Here is a 25,694-nt window from a genome sequence, read left to right on the forward strand (position 1 = left end):
AATTCAGTTTACTTTAATTTATTTATTTCTTTTTCTAATATTATTTTATGTAAATAATATACAATATCTATATTTTTTGTAAAATTTAATTCAATAATAGGATTATTATATCCGTGATTCTAAACGTAAAAACCGGGAAATTTAAATGATGGAACTCTTGCATCACAAAAATCAATAGCGCAGTTCAAGAGATGTAACTCATTTCTGGTATTTATTTAAAATAATTTCGATATTTCTGAAGAAATATACGTTATCTAGGATTTTTATTGACCTTCAAGTATTAACTGTTTGGTGTTTGGCGATCTGCCAATAGTTCATGTCGATCAGATTATTTTTGAGGAGTGAAACTAATTTTGTAACAAGAAAAGCCAACTTTGCGTATTTTTTAAATTATATTTATTCGATAACTAGGAACATGAAATACGTTAAGCTTTCTCAAACTGCGGATTTAATGCCAACACTGGGATTAGGAACATGGCAGGTTAGTAAATAATATTTTACACTAATGAAAAATCATAATTCATTAAACTTTCTAATTATCTGCATTTGCAGGCTTCTCCGGAAGTAATAGAATCAACTGTTTACAAAGCTTTAGAATTGGGATACCGTCATATTGACACTGCCTTTAATTATAACAATGAGGAAGCTATTGGTAATGCTATTAATAAATGGATTAATATTGGAAAGGGAGCTAGGAAGGACTTATTCATTACTACTAAGGTATATAATAATAATAATAATAATAGTATAATAATAATAGTATAAGTAAATTTACTATATTATTTATATAAGTAGTTATTATAATATATGTATCTATTATGTATTGGGCGGGCGGAGTGACATTCAGTGAAATAATAATAATAATACTCTTTATTGTACACCATTAAACAACAGAGAAAAAAAAAACATAAAATGAAAGATGTACAAAGGCGGTCTTATCGCTGAAAGAGCGATCTCTTCCAGACAACCTTTGGGTATAGGACACGAAATAGAAACTGCAGTTAGGAAGTAAACAAACGATTGGTGTGCGAATTAGAATACTCGAACAAAGTACTAATAGACAATATATAATAATAATAAACATACATAACACTTACATATATAAAATACACATATAATACATACATATATATTATATATATATATATATATATATATATATATATATATATATATATATATAATAATGTAGTTTAAGGTATTTTTTGAAGGAGAAGAGAGATTGAGCTTGTCTAATAGGAAGAGGAAGAGAGTTCCAAAGTTGGACAGCTTTAACGGATAAGGAGTTAGAGTAATAAGAAGTGGTATGAGACGGAATTTTAAGGATATATATCACACACATATCACATTTTTGTTATTTATTAAAAAGTCAAATAACAAGCTAATCAGACTGTCTATTTCTAAAGGACAGAAACGTGATAATAAATAAGCATGAATTCCAAATAATACATAATTCCTTTTCTTCTAATTATTAAAATCCTAATTATTAATTATCTAAAACAAAAATGTGTTAAAGTAAAAATTACGTCTTGTAGCTGCCCCACGTGGGTAATCGTGCATCAGATGTGAAGAAATTTCTTGATCTTCAGTTGAAACGCCTGCAGATGGAATACGTAGATTTGTACTTGATACACGTACCTTTCGGCTTCCACTGCGACCCGGAGACGTTGACTCCAGTCGTGAGGAGCACTGGCGAGTATGATTTGGATATGGACACCGATCACATAAGCACTTGGAAGGTGCGCTTTTATTTGGGTAATTTATTTAACAACTTTAGTACTTCTTATTTTTAAAAATAACTGAAAATTTATTCATACAAAATTGCCAATGATTTTTTGAAGATTTGAAACTTTTGAATTAATTTTTGATTGAAATAGTAATATATTGTTTTCTAATGTTTACGCGAATTTCACTCATTACAATCAAACAACTTTTTCGGATTTTATTGCGGTTTGTTGAGTTTTTTAAATGGCCGACGTTTCCTGTGACCATGAATCATGATTGCTGTAAAGTATCCAAAAATCCGGATAAATTCCGAAAAAGTTGTTTCATTGTAATGAAACAGTAATAGATAGTCGCATTTATTTTTTTAGGAAATGGAAGCATGTCAGAAAGAAGGTCGTATTCGTAATATAGGACTGTCTAATTTCAATGAGTCGCAAATGTTAAAGATTATCAAAGCCTGTACAGTAAAGCCACAGGTGTTGCAAGTGGAATTGCACGCTTACTTTCAGCAGTTGGATTTGCGCAAGTTCTGTTCCGAACACGATATTGTGGTCACAGCGTATGCCCCCTTAGGAAGTCCTGGCGCGAAAGATCATTTTGTTAATAAATATAATTATAGGTCAGTTATTAATATATATTATATATATCTATATTTATTGATAAAAAAATGTATTCAGCAAAAGTAATAATTTTTTTTTAGTCCTGATGCATTTCCGGACTTGCTGGGACATCCAGAAGTAAATGAAATTGCAAAGACTCACGACAAAACTCCTGCTCAAGTGTTGTTGAGATATTTGATTCAGCAAAAGATTGTAGTTATTCCGAAAAGTACCAGCGAAAAGAGATTGAAGGTAATTTCAAGTTATAATTTTTAGAAGTAAAAAATATTTTTTATTTGAAATAAATTGACACGGTTTTTTAAAAATTTATGCTGCATTTTAAAATTCGTAAAAATGTAATAGGCAATTAACCTTGTGCCGGAGATGATCAATACTAAGAATTTAGTTTAAATATATTGTGTTACAGGAAAATGCCGACCTATATGATTTCGAGCTAACACCAGCGGAGGTTAATCGTATAAAGAAACTGGATAAAGGAGAGGAGGGTCGAATTTTCAATTTCTTGTTTTGGAAGGGAGTTGAAAACCACCCTGAATATCCATTTAAATTAGCTTCAGCAGTTAACTAGTTTCGTAATTTTTAAAGTAAAACAATTTTTGATTAATTTTTTTAATTTTTTAGCATCACTGCCAAATAGCAATTTCGTTTGAAATTATTTTATTTTATTAACTATTGCCGATAGGTAAAGACCAGTAGTCTAGTCAACGGCTTACTCTAATTTAAAAAAAAAGTTCTCGATAAATAGATGTGTTTACTCATCATGGGGATATTTTATTTTTATTTAATTTAAGAAACAAATAGTACATAAGTTATGTTGAATTAAAGAGCAATTTCTTAAAACAATAAAAACTAATAGAACTTAAAATATAATGTCATATCTTCAGTGTAACTGGGGATAGGACGATAAGTTCGTGATATTATTAATAAGTATTAGCTTTTGACATGGTAACGTCTTATAAATCGATGAGCACCGGCTGCACGTACGAAAAAGTGTCACGTTCCGCCCGAGCTTGCAAGAGAGGGCGCGGAACAGGCAATAAAGAGACAATCGACCCAAACGTTGGCTCGTGACACATTTATCTCTTTTCTCGCGTGACGTCGAGCTAGCAGTTCGAAATAATTGTGACAATAATTTAATTCAATTTATAAAAGTATGCAATTTTTCCTCAATGTTTCTTTATGAAGTTAACACGTAAAACTATCGGCTGTAAACCGACTTTACAGACAACAACCAATATTCCTAAAAAAGCAACGTCTGACGTACTGGTTAGCTTGTAGAGACACATTTAGTTTAAAATGGCTTGTTTAAGTTATCAATGACCAATAAATTAGTGCAATAAGGAACATGGATATATAGAATCTTTAGACCTTTAAGGCAATTTAACGTTAGTCCCTTATAAACGATTTACAACAAATCTCATTTGTTTCAATATAAACAGTTCTTAAATACAATTTGCTTTATCTGGTACTAGTCAGTAAAAATACTGTTACAGATTTCTAGTCGATATGTATAACGTATAAATATACTGCTCATTATGAACAATAAGTAGCTTAATTATTAAAATCGCTCAGTGAACCATTCCTATTGAATAACTAAAATCTTATGTAATAATTTTAATTATTTTTTTATCACTGTAGTAACAATTTAAATAAAAAGCAAAATACAATTGTTTGTTTAATTCTCTTATCAAATAATCCTTAAAAACATACAAAAATCACTAAAAATGTAATATGTTGCTTATGAAAGTCTGTAAAGCATTTTTCTCTGCAGACGATGTTGTAACTCTCCTCGTCTGATCATTGTATGGATTACTTTGACAATGGCTCTTTCGGGATACTTCTGTCGCAGAAAGTCCTGGATGATAGTTTGTTCAGACACTTGTGATCCAACTGCGAACCTGCGCTTTAATTGTTTTTCTATACGTGAAAGCATTTCATGATCTTCCTCCGTTGTAAAACCTTCAGCACCTGTTAAAATTTTATTTAATATTATAATGTTAAGTCTATTGAACATGCTTGTAGTGATTTACTAGGGTGAGTTGAAAAACTTACGAAATTTAGAAGAAGAAGAAGAAAGAAATCTAGAAGTTAGATGTAATGTGTACATATTTGAATGCGACAATTTTAGGGTTAAAATTTTCCAGGAATTCTGGGATAAAAAGTAGCCTATATCTTGCTACACAACCTCCTCTATCTTCTAGTGAAAGTCCCATAATTGTGTTTGCAGGCAAACGAAAAAAAACCGACGTCAATTATATGTAAGACAAGTAAGAAAACGTAGGTAGACGAAAAATTAATCAAGTAAATACGCGTTATCAAAGATTACTTCAAAAGTTGTAATTAGATCTCAATGAAATTTAAATGTAGCCACATGATAAACATCGGCTTTCGATTAAATTATAAATTATCAAAATTGGTACACCCAGTAAAAATTTATGCGGATTTTCGAGTTTCCCCCGATTTCTCTGGGAAACCATCATCAGGTCCTGGTTTCATTATCATGGTACGTTGTATTATACCGCATAACTTTCTACTGGATGTCCCGATTTTGATAATTCTTTTTTTGTTGGAAAGAGGATATCCCTAGTTTGGTATCACGATAAGAAAACCAGGATCTGATGATGGAATCCCAGAGAAATCGAGGGAAACTCTCGAAAATCCGCAATAACTTTTAACTGGGTGTACCGATTTTGATAATTATTAATTTAATCGAAAGCTGATATTTATCACGTGGTTACATATAAATTTTATCGAGATCTGATGACTACTTTTTGAGTAATGTTTGATAACGCGTAGTTACTTGACTATTTTTTCGTCGATCTACGTTGTATTACTACGATGTGATTGAAGAACACAATTATATTTTAAAAATTTGTATATTTTGTAACTGCGAAATAAACGCCAATTTTTCGTTTAAATTTAATTCCACACGGACGAAGTCACGGCTAGTTTAAATGTACATAAACCTGCTAAGCTCCCGGTCATTGCTGCGTCAAGTGTAGAGACTTGGAATAAGCGTAACGCTTCTGTTACGTGGGCTTCTGAAGCGAATGGCTGCAACTGCATCTTAGCCAATGATTCTGATATTCGAATAATGGCTTCAAGTTGCCTGAAAAAAGGAATACTTTTATTGCAATTTAATGTAAAAATTTAAAATATGAAATAAATGCAACAATTTTGATATACAGGGTGTTTGGTGGAGGGTTGAACAAACGATCAGGGGAGTAAGAGGGGGGTCATGACCAATATATCTGGCCACTTAACTGAAGTCATTGCCTTTTAATTTTTTTTTCACGCAGTATTTAATTGTTTTTTTACAAAATCTCCAGAATCTATCATTCAAACTCATAAATCACAAAAAAATGTGTTATGGTCCCAAATTATTTTTATTTCTTGTTTTGAATAAATTCCGACTCGAATTTTATCAATAATTATTCTGTGACGGATCGCAGGAAAGTGGACATTTTCTTCAGTGGCTTCGCAGTTTTCTACCTTTACTGATGCAATACTATACTCAACGTCTTTGATAACCGTAGGTAGATACGACGAAGAAGAAGAAGAAGAAGAAGAAGAAGAAGAAGAAGAAGAAGAAGAAGAAGAAGAAGAAGAAGAAGAAGAAGAAGAAGAAGAAGAAGAAGAAGAAGAAGAAGAAGGAAGAGGCGCTGTACTTACCGGACGGTGATAGGTATGGCGAGGCGCTTGTCGGTGGCACGTTCCTGCTGCGAGGCGCCGGAGCGCATGAGCACGTAGCGCGCGGCGAGGCGCTCCGCGGCGCCGGCGGCCAGGCGCGGGCCGCAGCGCGCGCGGCAGTACGCGGCGTAGCGCCGCAGCAGCGGCAGGGGCAGCTCACCCGCCGCAGCTTCGCGTTCAGCGGCGCCCCCGCCGCCCATGTGCACCGACATTATATGTTTTGCAAGTGTCTGGAAAGATGATAAAGTGCGACGTTACACGAGGACTGAGACCAGATTCTGAGTTCTATCTAGAATCAAAATCTCGAAATCCCCAGTAAAATGCTTGGGTATAGCAGTATAGTGATATATATTATTATCAGAATGTCATTCTACCTACTCAAAAAGTTTTGAGTAAGTCCTTGAGTGCTTCAAGAAATAAAACAAATGCTATACTACAACTTTATTATTTTATACTTTATAACTTTACATTATTGTTATATGATATATAGATATATAGATATAGAAAAATACTTACAATATCTCTGTTCTGGTCGTGTTCATCTTTGACAATAAATATCATGTCAAATCTTGACAAGATCGTTGGCATGAAATCGATGTTGTCCTCCGCTTTAGTGTCGTCCCACCGCCCGAACACGGAGTTCGCCGCCGCCAGGACGGAGCAGCGGGAGTTTAGCGTCGTCGTTATACCAGCCTGAAACAACAAGTTAAGTAACTAATTTTTAAAACCAGGCGTTGTCTGTGTAGGAAATATCAAAACCATACAATATATTTAAGATACATGGATAAACGCACCATAGAAGGTACTGGATCTACCTAAAGCTTAGCTCAGTTTTAATTGCTAATTTTACATCACATAATTATAACGACTTTTATAGTATAGGTAACCTTGGCGATGGAGATGGTCTGCTGTTCCATAGCCTCGTGTATGGCGACGCGGTCGTCTTCACGCATCTTGTCGAACTCGTCGATACACACCACACCGCCGTCCGCTAGTACCATGGCACCGCCCTCCATCACGAAGTTGCGCTGTAACAGTACATTTATATGAATAACTATGTATGTATCATGAAACACATGTTTATATTTCCACTACTTTTTATTTATTTATATTTTATATCCTTACTAATATTATAAACGCGAAAGTAACTCTGTCTGTCTGGCGCGCTTTCACGCCAAAACTACTGAACCTATTTAAAGAAATTTGGTATGCAGATAGTTTAGAGCTTGAGAAAGGACATAAGCTACTTTTTAATGCGAAAAAAGGGGTGTCAGGGGGTTGATAGGTTGATAGGATAAAAGAAGTATGGAAGTATCATCATTTTTAGAGCTAGAAGACTGAAACTTATTTTTTAGGCTTTTGATTCGATATATAGATATATGACATTCAAAGTTTGTAAAAGTTTTTTTGTAAGTAAAATAGCAATAAGGAAAAAAAGTATGAAAGTTTGTATGGAAATATGTAATATGTGAATGTTTTATAAGTTCGCAACAGACAAAATATTAGTGCTATTCTGATGTAACATTTACGGAGTCGTACTGTGTGGCTACGGTACTCAAGAATATAGCCACACCCTCTCTTTCCGTGGGTGTCGTAAGAGACGACTAAGGGATAACACAGTTCCGCTACCACCTTGGAACTTAAAAAGCCGACCGGTGGCGGGATAACCATTTAACTGCTGGCTTTGAAATACACAGGCCGAAGACGGGCAGCAGCGTCTTCGGTGCGACAAAGCCAGTGCTGCTGTCACAAACCCGCCTGCCCAGCGTGGTGACTATGGGCAAAGCACATGAGTTCACGTTATTTTCGGCGTAAACTTGTGGAGGCCTATGTCCAGCAGTGGACTGTATAGGCTGTAATGATGTAATGATTTACAGAGTCATTACAAAATGTGAAAGTGAAGTTAACGCGAGTAAGAAACTTGCCAAGCACCTCGCCGTATACAACGAGCTCTGTACAGCCGTGGGAGGGGGGGGGGGGATAAATAATAATTTTAAATATTATATATATTGAACATTATTATTATGATCTAATATTCTTACGCTTCCTGGATCCCTGATGACAGACGCAGTTAGACCCGCCGCACTCGATCCTTTGCCTGAGGTGTATACTCCTACTGGCGCCACTTTCTCTACAAACTTTAGCAGCTGTGACTTGGCCGTGCCGGGATCTCCGAGTAGCAAAACATTAATGTCGCCTCTTCTTGTGAGCCCGTCGGGTAACCTTTTGCGAGAGCCTGTACACCATAGTACAAATAATAATATATGGAAATATTTATGTTACTATCTGTATTGCTTTATTATTTTTTTATTACTTATGACATCATATATTCTAAAAGATTAAACATATTGTATATATATTACTTAGAGTAAAAACGTATTTATCAAGAAGTGAAAATATTAAATAAGAAACAAAAAATTGTTTTTGCTCTCAAACAATAAAAAAAAAAAAATAATCAAGTAACGACGCATTTTAGAAATGAATCATAAAGAACTCGTTAGATCTCCATCAAATTAAAATGGGATCACATGTCAAGCTCCAACTTTCAATAAAATAAAATAAAAATGATCCAAATCAGTACATCGAGTAAAAAGTTATGAGGCTCTATCTTTTTTTAAGTTGGTTGAATATTTTTAAATGATTAATTCGAACTTCACTTCAAATAAATCTAAAAGGTTTTGTTGATTTTGGAGTCCTTAAGAGAATCCATAAAATAGGATGAGTTATTGAATATAATTATATTTACGTTTATATCGGATGTCCAGTAATAATGGATAATCCTCGAGCGCCTAATAGTACGGCTATCAAGCGCTGTAATAAAAATACACAAAAAAAAAAAATTCTAAGTGGTGCCAAAAATATGAGTTTTTTTTTTAAATACGTTTTTATTGGAAGTATCTTATTGTACTTTCATGTACACCACAGCCGCAAATTAATGAAATTTGTTGTTTTTGGCGTTATCTCTTTCCTCATAGACTATACTATTAGAAATGCAGTAAAGAATATGTATATCTATTGTAATTTTTTGGAAAAAAATGTCAACTTTAATGTTTGATTGAAATTTGATAAAAAATAATTTTGACAGAGTTTGAGAGCCTTTCGTGAAAAAAAAAAATGAATACCTAAGCGGCTAAATATTTCAGTATAATTAGATTCAAAAACTAATTACCTCCAAATAGCAAACAAGCTATAGCTTTCTTCATATCATTGGCACCAAAAACACTAGGTGCTATGGATTTAGCTATTCTTTCATACACATCAGGGGCTGCTGCTAATCGTCTAAACTGATCTTCCTCCTCTGCAGTGAAAGGTTGAAGTCCACCTGTAATCCCCTCCTCTGCTGACAGTCCTACTGCCCTGAGGTACGACGACCTTACACCCACGGACCCTTTATCACGGCCTTCTTTCTGTAGAGTAAGATTTGATCATTATACATAATTAACAATACTGTAATGACGTTTTAAGGAATTTTCATAGCCATCTTTTTTTTTAGCTGACTAATTTAAAATAGACACATACTACCTACATTTAACACATTCTTTTATTAAATTAAGCTACAATACCGAAAAACATTAAAATAACATTTATTAAATGGGAAAGGTTTAAAGCAGGCAGAGTAAAGAAAAAACGTAAATATAAGAAGTACTGAAGCTCATTATAGATGAAACTGAATGAAATATCTAGTGTTAAATAAAATAAATAATGTGTTACCCCAATTTTAGAAATCTTTTTAATAGAATAGATTCCTAGTACAGTGACACGAGCACCGGGAGCGACTCTCTCACACAACATTCTTTCACAGTACACAGTCAGGTGACGTGGCATCTCACCCTGCGGTATCATCTCTGGTGCTTCTTGGAGTTTTAAAACCTAGAGAAAAAAAATTATAATATTTTTTTATAATACATTCCAATAAAAATCAACAGTACAATAACAGTATTCATTCATAATAATAATGAAAAATATAAATTAAATACATATATATATATATATATGAATCCAATGAAAAATAAAATATAAGTATATCTATACAAATAAATAAAATTTGAGTGTTTTTTTGTAATATTAAAATAAACACTTTTTACAGCTTATCTCTGACACGGGTGGACCGATTTTGACGGGACTTTCACTGGCAGAAAGCTGTTTCAATAAGGAGTAACTTAGGCTATTTATTTTAGAAGTCAGCGAACTGAACAAAAACTTTTTTGTACCACGCAGACGAAGTTAGGGGCATAGCTAGTTGTAGTTAATATAAAAAGTAGAATTGTAGCATCCAAGTAACCCTCCTACATGGAGAAAGAGGCCAAAGCAGTGGGATGTTACTGGCTGAATCGATCAACAGTATTGTGTAACTATTAATGACACTCTGATAAGTCTCTAAGCAATGTTACTCTTGCTCAATGGTCAATGAATGTTATGACTTATGATTCAAATTACATAGAAAGTTCAATAAATTGAAATACAATTACAGCTTCTTTCACTTGGTTGATGCTATGCTATATAAATATAATATATTCATAAATTAATATTATAAATAGTTTTCTCATTTTATAAGCTTACCTGATAGTCTATGCATTTACACTTGTCTGGTATTATAAAATATGGGTCCAAGGGACACTTTGGTCTACCAGCTTGTTCTCTAAAATGAAAAAAGCATTTCCATTTGAAGTTTAACAATAGATTGTTCATTAATTTTAAAGGTGTTTTAGATTTATGTAAATATATTACAATACAAAAAAAGGTATCTATATAGATCGTCTGTTACATAAAATACAGGCGACAAGTTGCCTACCTTAAGAACAGACAGCTGGATGTGTATTTTAAACATATTTATTTTACTTTATTTATCGTTGTGTCCATTTGTTATAAGTATTCTTTGACGGTTCGCAGGAAAGTGGACATAAGGTGCCAATCAAACCACTAATTGCAAATTCATGCGACGTTTCGATCCTTTATTGGATCATCATCAGGCATCTAAAATACGTACAAATATTGAAGAACACACCTTATGTCCACTTTCCTGCGAACTGTCAAAGAATATTTATTTTACTGTTATATAGTCTATACTTACGTATTACACTTCCTAGGCATTACATAGCCTTCTAGACCTGGCTTAACAGGCAGATTAGGAATTACATTCCGACAAGATCTGCACTGAATCGATATTTTAGTTGCCTTAGCTTTTATTGCCGATGCTGATATTACTATTCCTGGTATTTTTACTAGTCTCGACACTGTTTCAGACTAAAAAGTTAAATTACAATATTTAGGTAAATAGATTACTTTTACTTATATACTACACATTCATAGTAATAGAATTTCAGTAAACATAATACGGAAGACAAATAGCTGTATATGGAAATATTTAATTAATTTACTTTCTAAGATAATACCAAAGTAAAAATAAAAGGGTGTACCTTCAGTTCCCTTAAATTTGATGCATGAGCATCTGATAGCAATAACACTTGTATATCTTCTACTTTTTCTTCGCCTTCTGGTCTTGGTGCAGTCAGCTCATCAGCTAACTACAATGAAAGATAAAAAATAATTATAAAACTATGTTTTTATCACAATATTGTGAGACATGTTAAGGTCTACATAAATGTATGTCTATAAAATGTAATTTTTATTTTATTTTATTAAATTTTATATGAATAGAAATACTTATAAAGTTAACACAATAGATACTTAAGAAATATCATATAGACTTTATTTGTTACCTCTTTTGCGGCTTCTTCCAATATCGGCAAGTGCTCCGTAGGTTTTTTATACAATTTCTCGGCTAAAACCTCATCAAAACTAGATAAATCTTCAATGTTTATTTCAACCCAATATTGATGTAAATTGTAATTACGTTTCAAAGCGTCCCTTCAAACAAAAAAAGTATATGTAGTTTAATAATTTGATGTTTGAAGAAAATAAGTACATATTTAATTAAGTATTAATGCTTTTGGATAGTAAAATTCATTTTACCTGTATTTATAATTAAAATTTCCAGTATGAAATTGCCGTATGAACTCTTTAAACTTTTTTTTAACGGCTTGTAGGTTAATTTGATCTTGAGATTCATGCTCATCTAATCCGAAATTGTCGGAAAAAAATACTCCAGGATCGTCAAAGCCTTCCATTTTGTATATAAATTGATTGAAATATATTTGTGAATAGAAAATAACAATAAAACGAAACTGCAAGTCAAACGTTAATGAAACAACGAAAATGGCGCGAAAACTGACATTTAAGTTTGACGGCTTGATTTTTTACTGTGGTTTTGTAGAAATATAAAGGTGATATAATGTACAGTCCAGGGACAGATTATTTTTTAACCTAGGCCTTTTTCTAAAGTACTTTTTCTGAAGTAGTATGTTCTATTAACATTTAAACATTGAGTGTAAAACTATCTTCTAGGCCGGCAGTTGACCAGCATCTCCTTCTGTTTTGCATGTGTTCATGAGCGCCGTTAATCATTTACTATCAGGTGAAGAAACTGCTGGATTGTATCCATATAAATTATCATATACAATGTAAGGTATGTTGCGTCTTGTAATGGTACAAAGTCCTAAGTGTTTTTTTTTAATATGTAAGTAGGTCGGCAAACAAGCGTATGGCTCAATTGATGGTAAGCGATTACCGTAGATTATAGTGGCCTGCAACACTCAAAACAGTATTATTTAGCTGAGATCTTCTGTAAGGTACGTCCCCAGTTAGTTGCCTTTTGTACTTTTTCTTATTTTTGTAATTTATTTTAATTTTATTATTGCAGACCACTGCTGGATCCTCAACCAGTCAGTAGTCCAGTCCAGTAATCCTCAACCAGTCTACACCGGCTATCTTACGTAGATCGAAGGTTCAGCGGGCCGAAGGACGTCCCAAACTGCGTTTGCTAAGACACGGTCTCCACTCCAGGACATGTGTGCTCCAACGACCAACCCATTACCATATATAATACATCAACTAATATTTTTAATATCATTTTAAGGTTCTAAAAAATATCTCATAAAGAATTGTTATGATTTGACTCCACTATATTGTTTCTTTTTAATTTTTCGCGACTTTGTAGGTATTTTTGATTTTCTTAAATCTAGTGTTTGTACAAGATCTTAAATCTCTGATAGTGATTAAAGATATAAAATATCTCTATTGAGAGCCGTGCTATTCTAAATTCGATTTATTCAACCCAATAAAAACGTAGGTAACTAAGCAACGGAAAAAAACTTTGTATAGAAATAGGTTTATGTTTGACATCGCTCGTATTGAAAAGCATAATTTTATCACAATATATCATAGTACTAAAATTATCTATAGTAGATTTATATTTAATTTAGCTTAAAATGAATATTTTTTATTAAGGAATCTATTCGTAGAATTTAGTAGATATACGCTAAAATGGGCGACGTAAGTATTTCTTTTACCGCATCGTTTGAAATGGTCATCATTTAAAAAAAAATATGTAAAATGAGTTTCTTATTCAATTCTTGTTATAGAAAGACGATGTGGATACTCGGTTAGAGTTTATGAGCGAATATATTTTAAGATCTCTGAAACAAAAAATCGAAAAGTGGACAAAATTTATCACAGGAGATGAAAGGGTAATTTTAAAGTCTATTAAATACACACCAAGTGCCCTCTTATTTATAAAAACATAATGTGCCCAATTACTATGAAGATAAATTTTTAAATAGACGTTGTATTGGATAGTCTAATACAATTTTTTTTTTATGAATAAGGGAAGAACTCGTGACCGTTAGCGTTTAGCAAGATAATGTGACCAATCCGTCGTAATCATATTACATATACGTAAATGTAAATTTATATTTACTTCTAATTACGTTTACGTACACACGTAAGCTAATTTTATTGATAGAAATAGTTTGAAATTTATAAATTACACAATTACGTACATAGATCAACGTTCTGGTATAGTGATAAGTAAAATATCCTTACCACCGACAGTTGCTGGTTTAATTACAAGAGTAGGTAGGTTGTTATGTACAAACTTATGTCTCTGGTTTCGATGTATGTGGGTACTTGCGGTTCTCCCCAGCGCGTCTCAGAAAGAGTTATGTCTAGCATTATAACAATTAATTATAAGTAATGTTTTTGTATTTACAGCACATTCTTTTCAAGTTTTTCGAGATGCCAAAGTTCGATATAATCGTATTTCGTATGAACACTGCCGGGTTACTAACTTGCGCTACTAACTTTCCACCTATAAGCAGAGGGAAAATGATTTACTTTTTACGAAACATAGATGACAAAATAACGCAAATAAATTTTCGTAAGGTAAACTTATATTGTAAGATCTTTTTTTTTTAAAGAATTCCCAAATTGAGAATGACTTTGTTGTTTTTATTTTTTAAAAATTGTTATTTATATTGGGCTAAAAGAATCCTCTGAAAAAACACGAAAAAATGAAGATAATTTTTAATATCATATCAAAAAATCGACCGTTCCTGAATCGAACCTGCATCTCCGAATGACCGTGTCGGAGCTTTAGCCAATTAAGCTATGGAACGATGTACCCGCTAGATCAAAAATTTTGATATGATAATTTTATACGGTTTTAAGCCACCGAAAAGTTGTTTAGAATTCCCCAATGTGTGGGTAACACAAAAATAAATCGTAAGAAAATGAAGATACTTCTGTAAAAAAAAATCTTTTTAGCACTGTTTAAACAGAATGTGTCGTGATTAATTTAAAGTTAAAACAATAACTATGCTACACACATGGCTGAAGTGAAATGTAGGCTTTTGAAATATAAAGTAGGTGGAAGGTAAGCCTTTGAGATTTGTTTTATCGACGATGATCGCAGTCTCGTGAAAAAGGTCGTAAGCGCCATGCAAAATGCGTCGCTTACAAGGCCCGCTCATAACACAAGCTTCAACTTTTGTTGAAATAAAAATTAAACATTTATTTTTAGGCACTTACAATTGGTGAAATTTCTGGCAACGTCTTAATGGATTTAAGTGTGATGGCCGACGAAGTCATCGGACCTTTGCTTTGTAATCCTGAGAACCAGAAAGGTTGGCCGAAGATAGTTAAGAATGACATGAAGAGACATGTGAATGAATTGAGGAATTTGATGCATCAAGTATGTAAATCAAATAATTTAATTCAAAAAAATAACAAAAATAAAAATGTTAGGCTGAATCTAACAATTTGCAGAAAAATAATTGGTTTTCTCGCAAACAAAAAAACCGACTTCTATTAGGTACATCGACAAGTAATACAACGTAGGTAGACGAATAAATCATCAAAGATCAAAAAGTTGTCATCATATCTCGATCAAATTTAAATGCGACTACAAGACAAGCATCATCTTTCGATTAAAATAAGAATTATTAAAATCGGCCACCCAGTATAAAGCTATAAGCTATCATACAATGTAGCTTACAAGCACCAGCTTTCGATTCTAAATAAGAATTCTCATAATCGGTTCATCCAGTAAAGAGCTATGAGGTATAATATAACGTAGATCGACGAAAAAATAGTCAAGTAAATACGCATTACTAGATATCACTCGAAAAGTAGTTGTCAGATCTCAATTAAATTTGAATGGGTCTGCATGACACGTACCACCTTTTGATTAAAAAATCATCGAAATCTGTCCATCCAGTCAAAAGTTCTGTGGTAACATACCTACATAAAAAAATACAGTCGAATTGGGATCCGCCTCCTTTTTTGAAGTCAGTTAAAAAGTTAAGGCAATTTTGCATGATTACGAGTATATTAATAACTTTTCACAAATTACAAATGAAAAAACATATTTTTAAATAATTGTCTTGACCACAGATACACTGTATCATGTTTTAATAACTATAATATAAACATTAAAACTGAATATTTCTATTTATAGCTTAAAGGAGAAATGTCTAGCCAAATAATGCTTCCGATGCCAGAAGGCGTTGAAAATATATATCACGCAGAAGCTAGATTGAAAGAAAGGTAACTTTAGGCTTTCATATGAGATTTTAATAATTGACTTGGATAAATGATTTCTTATGAGTATTCAGCTGCATATACTAGAAATTTTTGAAAATGCTTGTCAGAATTTTAACGTATCTTTTCATTCTTCGAACGGTAATAAATCATAAAAAATATTTTAGTGATTCAGAAGACGTCGATTTACAGTTGAAAACAAATATTGAAGGAGCAATCATAAAATGGGCCCAGCAAGTTCACGATCTTCTGCAGGAAGATTCCTATATCGGTAACAAGTATTTAGTTTAGACAGCATTTATAAATCTAGACAAGTCATATTTCAATTAAGTGAGAAATACGTATATATAAATATTTCTGTCAATATGTTTTAAATCAACTTTTAGTTTACGTACTACCATCGCCTTTCGTGTTCGTGCGGTAGTCGTTTAACTATATTAGCAAAGATTCCAAAAGATTTTTCCACTTATAAATACAATATTTTTAAAAATTTTGTTTGTTAGAATTTTAATTCTTAAACATTCATTTTTTAAACAACATAAAAAGGCAATGAATAATGTATAATCACTTTTAGAAACTTAAGAGCCATTTCTCAATTTTTGACTCTGCAAGCTTAGGTATTGGTTGCAAAGCGCGGTCTTTGTGCTACTTGGTATAGCAGTCAATAAATTTAAAATAAAAATAAAAAATCAATTTTATGCAATATTTTTTTTTGAATTGATTCAGTGTTTTTGTTTAAGAAGGAATCGAATATTTACGATATAAATAAAATAGCTTTTTATTATGTTCCAGAAAATCTGAGTGTAAATGTGAGTTACACAGTTTTGGATTCAAATAGATCACCAAATTTTGCCAGCTTTCATTTTTTTATAAGCCGAATGACACTGATAAACAAATTTATTAATAATAGAAAAACACGTTACGTACATACCTATATCGGCCAAGTTATTAACACTTTAATTGGTTTTTCACCACAACTAATTGTGTTTTTCTATAACTTCCCTAGCGTTCAAGAGGACAAAGTTTCCTCTTCCGACAGCGGATATTGAGTTCTATTCGCACAGACTGCGTAACTTGGAAGGAATATATTCTCAGCTGCGTGACCCGCGCGTGAAAAGGATGGCTCACTATTTGGAGTCCACTAGCAGCGTGTATCTCGCTTGTTTCAAGTCTATGCTTACTAACGTTGTAGCTGGTAAAAATCAAAACCTATATTTTAAAAATTTACTACTATAGCTTAACAGCCAACAACCGCTCTGCAGGCCTAGCATGCGCGCCACGACAAAATTTTGTCTACCCCTTTTCTCGTATTATCTCTCTATGTCTACAGTAGCTAACATGCGTGCACGCGATAGTCTTCTCGTTACGTCAATAGAAGAGATAATCATTAAATTTTAGTGATCTGTGATATTTATCTCTACGGAAGCTAACATGACATCGTAATTTTGTCGAATTTTGTCGTTTTAGGAAGAGAAACTTCTCGTTTTCAATATTATCGACGAGAAAGACGATAAATAAAAAATAAATAAAACCGGGTGCCTATTTTTTGTATACCATGGCGTTTCCCTATTATAATTATATAATTTCGGTATACGAAGAGCGGGAAATGCGAAAAGTCGAGTGAAGTGTGCCATATAATGACATAAAAAACGTATTTGCGCCCTGTTGCTTCTTATTCTAAATAATAATAATAATAATACTTTATTTCAGACCAAAGTATAAGTCCATATTGGGTTAGTACAACAAGACAAGACAACATTCAGAATAAAAAACAAAACAAAATTATATTAAAAAAATCAATAAGTAAAAATAAAATTAAATAGAATAAAAGTAAAATCAATAATAAAAAAAAAAAAAAAATCAAAAATTCAAAAAATTTTAAAAATTAAAAAAAAAAAAAAACAATGCGTGATAGAATTACAATTATCTAATGTGCGACAAGATATAAAGCACAACACGAGCATATTGTTTTACATATATAATTAAATTCATTTACTTACGCCGTTTTATTTTCTATATTAGATTTTTTAAATTAGATAAACACTTTTTATCTTAGCCAAAAGGCCGAGAACATTGTTAAATAAAACATGTGTCACTCGTTTGAAATTATACAAACGTTGGCTCATCCCGGTTTGGCACGATTGGTCAATAACCTTGTAAATTCAACTTTACGACATAAGAAATAAGAATGATATTCAGTTGTGATTATGGTTGATTATGTTTCTCTACTCGACAAGGCGAAGTCTTCGGAAGAGAATTTTGTCTCTCGTAGTGCGCATGTTAGGGTAATCGAGAAAATACTCGATGTAGACATTATCTTTCTCTCTCGTCAAGAGATATCTCGTTGTATGCATGCTAGGCCGGCTGGTCTTAAAACACCAACGGTTTGCGGGTTCGATTCCCGCTCGGAATGGATATTTGTATTTGTACACATATTTCTTTCCGATGTGGGTGATCCTTGTGGGTTCCCCATCGTGTATCATAAATGCTATCATAAATACCTGATAGCGTTCCTTACTCATAGTAGGGAACATATCCGCCGACCCGCAGTAGAGTAGCATCGTGGATTAACCTCCAATCCTTCATCTACGTTTAGAAAGAAGCCTATGCCCGCAGCGCGATGTTACAGGTTGAATGCATGCATGCGTGTATAGCTTTGTCGCCTCTTGACCTATGAAATCGTATTAAATGAGAACGCCTGTCTAAATTGTTGACTTCAACTGATCATTTTAAATGTGTATATTTTTTAAAAATTCAAACCGATTGATTAATCGTCGTTTCTACTTAAGTTTTTCAGTCAATATATCAATATATTAAGATATATTATTATATTATATATATTATATTTATAGATATTTAACTTACTTTAACAATTATAAAAACTCTAATCGGATTTCAGCTATAATCGAATGCAGAGATATTTACGTATATCAAAAACCTTTAATTCAACATTTTGAAACTTTCGAAGGAACAGACTTTTTTGATGCTAAATCTCTGATAAGGCCAATGTTTCACTGCATCGGGCTACTTTGGGGCAGCTCACGTTACTACTGTAATGTGGAAAAGTTAATCCGTAAGTATTTAAGTAATAAGCTAAATTCTGTATTACACACAGTGTGATTCTAATGTACCTAAAGTTCTCAAAACAATTTAGCAGTTAAAATAATAAATGTGGGCACGCCAATAAAAAAAAAAAAAAAAACTTAAATTTACATCGACAAATAAAACAACGCACATAGTCGAAAAAAATAATTAAATCTCATTAGGTATAACTCAAAAAGAGCTCGCCAGATCTCGATCAAATTTGAATGGACATGACAAGCACCAGCTTTCGATTTAAGAAAAGGATTATCAAAATCGGTGCACCCGTAAAAAGTTATGAGATAACACACATAAAAAAGTTCTCCTTTTTTGATGTCGATTAAAAACAATTGTAGAGACTTTTCACATAATACAGTTTTCATTTCCTCATTTTGTTGCATTTTTATATAATCACAATACATAGAGGCTGATTAAATGGAAAAAAAATAATTTCAGCACTTTTACGCGAAGTATGTAATTTAGTGATCCAGCAATGCACTAACTCGATCGATCCTTTATCCATATTTCAAGGAGACGCAGACGAACAGTTACTAAAACTGAGAAAGGCTATGGGTATTCTTGACCATTTTATGTAAGTGTCTGAAAACCCAGTTTTTCGATAACAGAATGGAGATAGAACTTTCTTTTAACGTCAAATTTTATTTAAAACATCGGAATAAGTATATTCTTTATTGCACTTAATTTTTTTGTACAGTTATTTATATACAAATTTAGTTAGCAACGATGGACTTATCTCTAGAAGAGATCTCTTCCAGCCAACCTGAGATAGTGAGAACTAATGTTACATAGCAGGCTAAGAAAGTGCAGTAATGTAGATTATATACAGAAGATTCTTGAAAATAAAAAGCTAATTAAATAATATAATAAAACGGCTCGACCGATTTTAATAAAATTTTGTGGGCATATCGGGTAGGTCTGAGAATCGGCCAACATCTATTTTTCATACCCCTAAGTTATAAGGGGGGGGGGGGGGGGTATTAAGCGGGTTAATAACATATATGGCAAAGAAACGTTTGCGGGGTCAGCTAGTATATAATAAATTATTTGAATAATAAAATAAATTGATGGAAATTTTGTCCAAACTTGTGGCCTAAATCTACATTTTTACAGTGAGACGTATGAGATGAATCGTGACAAAGTTCATACATTTTTCCCTCCGGGCGTGATGCCCGTGCGTTGGTCTTTCGACTTTGACCGCGTCTTCATGCGCTTCAATACTTATATGAAGAGGCTTAAAATGATTGAAAATATCGTCGAGGCTACCGTTGAAATACTGAAATTGGAAAAAGTAGAGTTTTCGGGACTTAGAGGCAAGATATTGAGCACAGAATGTATAAAGGTATTTTTTGTTATTAATTTGTAGTATTTCATTAACATTATTAAAAATAATATAATAGAAATGTAAAAGCCAAATAAAATCATATTTTCCCCAATTTTATTCTAGTTTTCATACAGATATTTTTTAATGTTTGTAGTAAGCCTTAAAATATACCTACGTCTTTGATAAGCTATAGCGTTCTGATAATCGCCATTTTTAGGTATTGGAAGAATATACTATAATTTACCAAAACCTTGGTAACATTACCTACGATCCTGCCGATCCTGAAGATACAAGGTTTCTAACAGATTATGACAAGCACATGTTAGTTCTAGAGGACGTCGATCGGCGACTCGCTTCCCTTTTCTCGCAGGGTTTAGACGAGTGCCACGATTTGGAACATTTTTTTAAGGCAAGTGTAATTTTATATTGACTAAATAATTTATTTGCATAACTAAACTAGAGGAACAAAAATGTATTAAAATTTTACAATCGTATTGTTTCTTTTTCTTTCAGTTCTTTCAAATTATTGGAGATTTATATCACCGCCCAATTATTAAGAAGGAATTAAAACCAAAAGTAGCTAAAGTACTAGATTTTATGCACTCAAACATTGACGCTGTTAAAGAAATATTTGATGAAGAAATGGCGGTAACTGCTATACACATCATCATCATCACATCAACCTTTCTAGTCCACTACTGGACATAGGCCTCCACAAATTCACGCCGAAAATGGCGTGAACTCATGTGTTTTGCTCATTATCACCACTCTGGGCAGGCGGTTTGGTGACCGCAGTGCTGGCTTTGTCGCACCGAAGATGCTGCTGCCCATCTTCGGCCTGTGTATTTCAAAGCCAGGATGGTTATCCCGCCATCGGTCAGGTTCTTAAGTTCCAAGGTAGTAGTGGAACTGTGTTATCCCTTAGTCGCCTCTTACGACACCCACGGGAAGAGAGGGGGTGGCTATATTCTTTAATGCCGTAACCACACAGCAAAATATATATAATATAATATACTTAATTGTACTAAACAAAGAATACTTAGTTATGTATAATATTGTGTATATATGTGTGTATATGTTGATATGTATTTATATGCGTAGTGTATGTACATATTATTATGTAATGTGTTCTGTAATTTTTTGTATAGTTAATATATTTTTAATATGTGTATGTATGTATATGTATGCATGTATGTGTGTTTATTTGGTTTTCTTCCTGTTTTCTTCATTTTATTTTGTACATCCTTTCCGCTTTTTTCACATTATCTCCTCCAAGCTGGTTGTCTGGAAGAGATCGCTGTTTAGCGATAAGACCGCCTGTTGTACATTTCTTTTTGTTGTGAATCGTTTTGTAAATCGTAAACTTCATTTTATGTGTAAAGAGTAAATTAAATTAAATTAAATACTTGTACTAAAAAATGACTCGTATAGCTGATGGCAATAGTGGACATATTACTTAAACTTAATGTAATATATGCCTTTAGAAAATTTAGGACTATTATAATTATTTAAAAATCTTAACATTAACAAAAAAACTTGTAGTTGGTTTTATAGAAAATACTTGCACTACTTCAATATGCAGTAAAATTGCAATTTTTATATAATTTTGTATCAAAGCAATTTATCTTTTTCACGCAAAATTTTTTATATTTTCCTATAGAAATTTAATCCAAAAGGCGTTGAAAGACCAATGGTAGATCCTTACCTGCCCCCTGTGAGCGGTATATTATGGTGGATTCACAAGTTGAGAAAAAGAATTCAACTACCTATGGAGGATTTTATTCTTTTTGAAGATCCGTAAGAAAATATCTATAAATAAGTCAAGTCAACATTATAAGTACAAAACCACATTTTGTGAGATTATGAGCAGCCAGTCTTCTTACATATATATTTGTTATTTTAGGATTAGAGACACGGAAAACGCGATTTATCTCAGACAGAAACACAACGAGATGTTAGGCTATTTGAATCAACTTGAGGATCGGCAATTTAAGCAGTGGTGTACAACTGTCCCGAACATTTGTAAAACCCATCTCGCAAAAAATCTTATATATCGCGATCCTCCCTTTGTAAGAAATAATTTCAGCCCCGAGGTATGTATATTTATAAAATATTTCGTATGAGAATTAACTATTGTGATATCAAAAAATACCCAATATTTATTAAATATTTTTTATTGTAAAGCTGGTGATGTTGTTACGAGAGATTCGGTATATGAAGTATTTGGAGAAACAAGGAATTCCACAGGATGGTTTAGATTTATATGCGAGAAATGAAAAGTTGCAGGTCGGTTTTTTATGCGTGTTATTAATATTTATGATAGTTGTATATTTCTAAAGACTATTTTATATCGTATGTAGTACGACATGAATCGTCTTAATCGAGCCATTGCGTGGTACAATGCGATACGCGAGGGAAGTCATGAAACAGAAGTAGCTTTGATAGAAAAAGAGATATCGGCGATAGATCATCTTCTCGGACGAGGTGTCGAGGAGCTCACGTGGAATGATGACTGTAAGTTAAATAAATTGATAGTAATGCTTAAGAAAATATTAATTTAGTTAAATAAATAAACGCTTCATACTCAACGGCCCCCAGTAGGATTTTCTCCTGTGTCGAGGGTCCGGAAAAACACAATACACAAGCACAAACGCCCAGACCACGACAAACATCTATATGGCCTATACAAGTGTCTCGTGAGCGGGGATCGAACCCGCGACCGCCAGCGCAACAGTCAGTGCTGTGATCGCTGCGCTAACGCGTCGTCAATTTACTAGGGTAATGTCTTTTGGGTTACCATATAAAGTGAAAATACTCGTATAATACATTGTATCTATTAAAACAAGTGTAGTGTGTATTTGTATTCTACAAATATACATTATCATTGAATTTTCAGTCACAGAATGGATGGCAGAAGTATATACTGCAATAAATACGCTTCAAGAAAGAGTGCTAACAGCTCAAAACAACGTCAGACGTGGACTATCGAATATAGCGGCATGGGGAGACAAGCCGCTGCATAACCGCAAAGAAAATCCTCAAAAACTAGAACTTTTGGCTGTAAATGAACGCCATCCTAGACTAGTTGTGCGGTTAGTTTCATCAAATAAAGATCTTGACATATTACTCGTAAGCACTACAGTACATCTGAGCAGAACTAAAGTTCTATATCAAAATCAAAATCACAGATAACTTTATTCAAATAGGCCCCATGAGCACTTTCGAATCATAATTTTACTAATTAAAATTTTAAAAGTGATTATTACTTTAAAGCTACCATCGATTCGGAATGTAGAGTCTGTAAAGAAGAATCGGCAAGAAACTCCGCAGTTACTCTTTTGATAATAATATATAAACTGTGCTTTAGTATAAAACTAGTAATATCTTTCATGAAATACAGCGTCACTAAGTCCGCACTTCTTTATCAACTATGTAATCCTGCACCGAATAACACGCTTTAACAATTAATTTCTTTTTGATAAAAACTTTAAATTTATGTCATATTTTACAGGCGAAATAAAATCATTCAAAGCCATGCTGAATTTGAACAAATTTTGAAGGACAACTATAAACTTTTCTTCAATATTCAGGAAGATGAAGAGGTTAGTATTTAAACTAACGTATCAATAAAAATCGCAGACAGCCCTTTACTTATTCTTCCATTACTTTTTCTTATTATTCTTGAAATATTTATAATTAAAACATAAATTTTTATGCATTTAAGTAGACTATCAAAAGGACTTTTGAATCGCCATTTTATACATAATTAAATAGGTGTTTTAAATTTAAGTCAACTGTTATTACTTTATAGAGGTTATTATATAATTAGTAATGTATCACATAGTCAGACGAAGAAGAAGAAGAATTAGAAGAAGTCGATGAATCAACTATGGACGAAGAAGAGCGTCTAGCTCGAGCTCAAAAGCTACAAGAAATAATGGAACAGCGTGAGGCTAAGCGTCTAGCTAGAGAAGAGAGAGAGAAAGAAAAGCAAGAAATAGCACAAGCTAAATTTGAGAGAAGAGAAGCAAGACGTCTGAAAAGAGAAGCTAAAGAGGCTGAAAGACAAGAGAGACAGACACGTCGTGACGCAGGTTTGTAACTGTCACCTCCGCTGTACTATAACTTCATTTATTACGATAATTACTAGGATCTAATATTGCTTAAAGTAATGAGATTTTTTTTGTGTTTACGATTTTCTGATTTTGTAATATACGCTCGTACAAAGTCGTAATCACATTATGTGAAAAACAATTCATTTTTGAACAGGCGAGGAAGTTGAATCGCCAGCAGAGGAAGAAGAGGAACTAGATCCAGAAGAATTAGCTGATATCGAAGAGGAACGTCGAGAGATGGAGGAAGAAGCATTTCGCGCTGCTCGATGGCCAGCTTATGTGCAGTACATTGATAGTCTGGTTAGACATATAAACTTACGGAAAATTTAATTATCTTTGTTACATACATTATAAATGCTAAAGATAAAATAAATTATTAAGATGAACTAAGGTACTTGTAAACCTTGTTTTTAGACTTTAGTTTCTTGTATGTAAATTATTTACAGGATAATTAACCTAATTTACTAATTATCATATTTTATGAAAAGGTGTCTACTCAAGTAATGAAAGCAATTCAGGCTAGTCTTGATCTCTTTGAAAAACAAACGGATTTAGAAAAAGGTCCTAGAGTCGCGTTTTTGGAAGTAGTTGCCGAATTAAGAGATCCAGGTAAAACTTACGAAGAAAAATATTATATATATATATCACAATAAATAATGGAATAAGTATTAGCTTTATAATTGTGATTTACCTGTTTGCAGATATTTATTTCTCACCGTCCCTAGAACTCGAGGATTCAGGTGGTTTGTATGACACCCTTCGTGAAATGATGAAGGACATGTTTCTGCAAGCAACTATGTTTCCTCGAATTGATCCTATAGTACCTATTCCTACTTATGAAGGTATGTACGTAGTATAAATGAATAATGGAAACCTAAAACTTATGACGATTGACGGTTTTTATTTTTTGCAGAGGATATAAGAAAAGAAGAGGCAATGATTGACCTTTATCATGAAATATTGAAGAGAGTAGAAAATAGTATAACTGATGTTGTACAATATGCGTCCGTAAGTAATATAGAGAAGAGACTTGCAAAACATTTTATTTATCATTTCATAAAGTACAATTTTCATTAGATAACAGCCCATTTTATAAATATATAAAGACCATGAAAAACGGGAAACAATTAGTATATCCTTGTGTTAATATTACCTAATTAGCTTTAAGGTGTTTTACTAGATGTA

The 25,694-nt window shown here is 32.8% G+C and overlaps 3 protein-coding genes and 1 long non-coding RNA gene across 5 annotated transcripts in view; 3 read left to right on the plus strand and 1 right to left on the minus strand.

Annotated features, from left to right (window-relative positions):
• Positions 1-296: 296 nt before the first annotated feature.
• Positions 297-4,012, plus strand: LOC123662037 (1,5-anhydro-D-fructose reductase-like). Its single transcript, XM_045596926.1, has 6 exons — positions 297-481; positions 553-720; positions 1,536-1,739; positions 2,094-2,344; positions 2,426-2,576; positions 2,752-4,012. The coding sequence occupies exons 1-6, from the start codon at positions 317-319 to the stop codon at positions 2,911-2,913; spliced, it is 1,101 nt and encodes a 366-aa protein (XP_045452882.1). The 5' UTR covers positions 297-316; the 3' UTR covers positions 2,914-4,012.
• On the minus strand, positions 4,008-12,259 carry LOC123662035 (DNA replication licensing factor Mcm5). The gene is made up of 13 exons (XM_045596924.1): positions 12,009-12,259; positions 11,756-11,903; positions 11,453-11,560; positions 11,107-11,279; positions 10,596-10,674; positions 9,747-9,905; positions 9,205-9,442; positions 8,078-8,271; positions 6,923-7,063; positions 6,552-6,728; positions 6,018-6,265; positions 5,312-5,454; positions 4,008-4,313 (listed from the first exon to the last, which is right to left on the minus strand). The coding sequence occupies exons 1-13, from the start codon at positions 12,161-12,163 to the stop codon at positions 4,084-4,086; spliced, it is 2,193 nt and encodes a 730-aa protein (XP_045452880.1). The 5' UTR covers positions 12,164-12,259; the 3' UTR covers positions 4,008-4,083.
• LOC123662038 lies at positions 6,648-7,126 on the plus strand. 2 transcript variants are annotated; one of them, XR_006744436.1, is made up of 2 exons: positions 6,648-6,740; positions 6,918-7,126. It is a non-coding gene; the product is annotated as an uncharacterized LOC123662038 (long non-coding RNA). The 2 variants fall into 2 exon arrangements; XR_006744437.1 differs by having other exon boundaries at positions 6,651-6,740; positions 6,913-7,126.
• A 1,159-nt stretch (positions 12,260-13,418) lies between the features above and the next one.
• The window catches only part of LOC123662096 (dynein beta chain, ciliary-like), a 46,210-nt gene continuing 33,934 nt past the window's right edge, over positions 13,419-25,694 (plus strand). Inside the window, exons 1-23 of the mRNA XM_045596984.1 lie at positions 13,419-13,427; positions 13,517-13,621; positions 14,145-14,315; positions 14,953-15,123; positions 15,889-15,977; positions 16,139-16,242; positions 16,978-17,166; positions 18,871-19,044; positions 19,509-19,644; positions 20,184-20,412; positions 20,612-20,803; positions 20,908-21,042; positions 22,055-22,191; positions 22,298-22,487; positions 22,579-22,680; positions 22,755-22,908; positions 23,291-23,486; positions 23,906-23,996; positions 24,239-24,488; positions 24,664-24,809; positions 24,998-25,118; positions 25,211-25,351; positions 25,423-25,517. Of these exons, the coding sequence (XP_045452940.1) occupies positions 13,419-13,427; positions 13,517-13,621; positions 14,145-14,315; positions 14,953-15,123; positions 15,889-15,977; positions 16,139-16,242; positions 16,978-17,166; positions 18,871-19,044; positions 19,509-19,644; positions 20,184-20,412; positions 20,612-20,803; positions 20,908-21,042; positions 22,055-22,191; positions 22,298-22,487; positions 22,579-22,680; positions 22,755-22,908; positions 23,291-23,486; positions 23,906-23,996; positions 24,239-24,488; positions 24,664-24,809; positions 24,998-25,118; positions 25,211-25,351; positions 25,423-25,517 (3,327 nt within the window). The remainder of the gene's footprint in view (positions 13,428-13,516; positions 13,622-14,144; positions 14,316-14,952; positions 15,124-15,888; positions 15,978-16,138; positions 16,243-16,977; positions 17,167-18,870; positions 19,045-19,508; positions 19,645-20,183; positions 20,413-20,611; positions 20,804-20,907; positions 21,043-22,054; positions 22,192-22,297; positions 22,488-22,578; positions 22,681-22,754; positions 22,909-23,290; positions 23,487-23,905; positions 23,997-24,238; positions 24,489-24,663; positions 24,810-24,997; positions 25,119-25,210; positions 25,352-25,422; positions 25,518-25,694) is intronic.

Source organism: Melitaea cinxia, chromosome 18 (assembly GCF_905220565.1).
Source record: "Melitaea cinxia chromosome 18, ilMelCinx1.1, whole genome shotgun sequence".
In the NCBI taxonomy this organism is placed as follows: Eukaryota; Metazoa; Arthropoda; class Insecta; order Lepidoptera; family Nymphalidae; genus Melitaea; species Melitaea cinxia.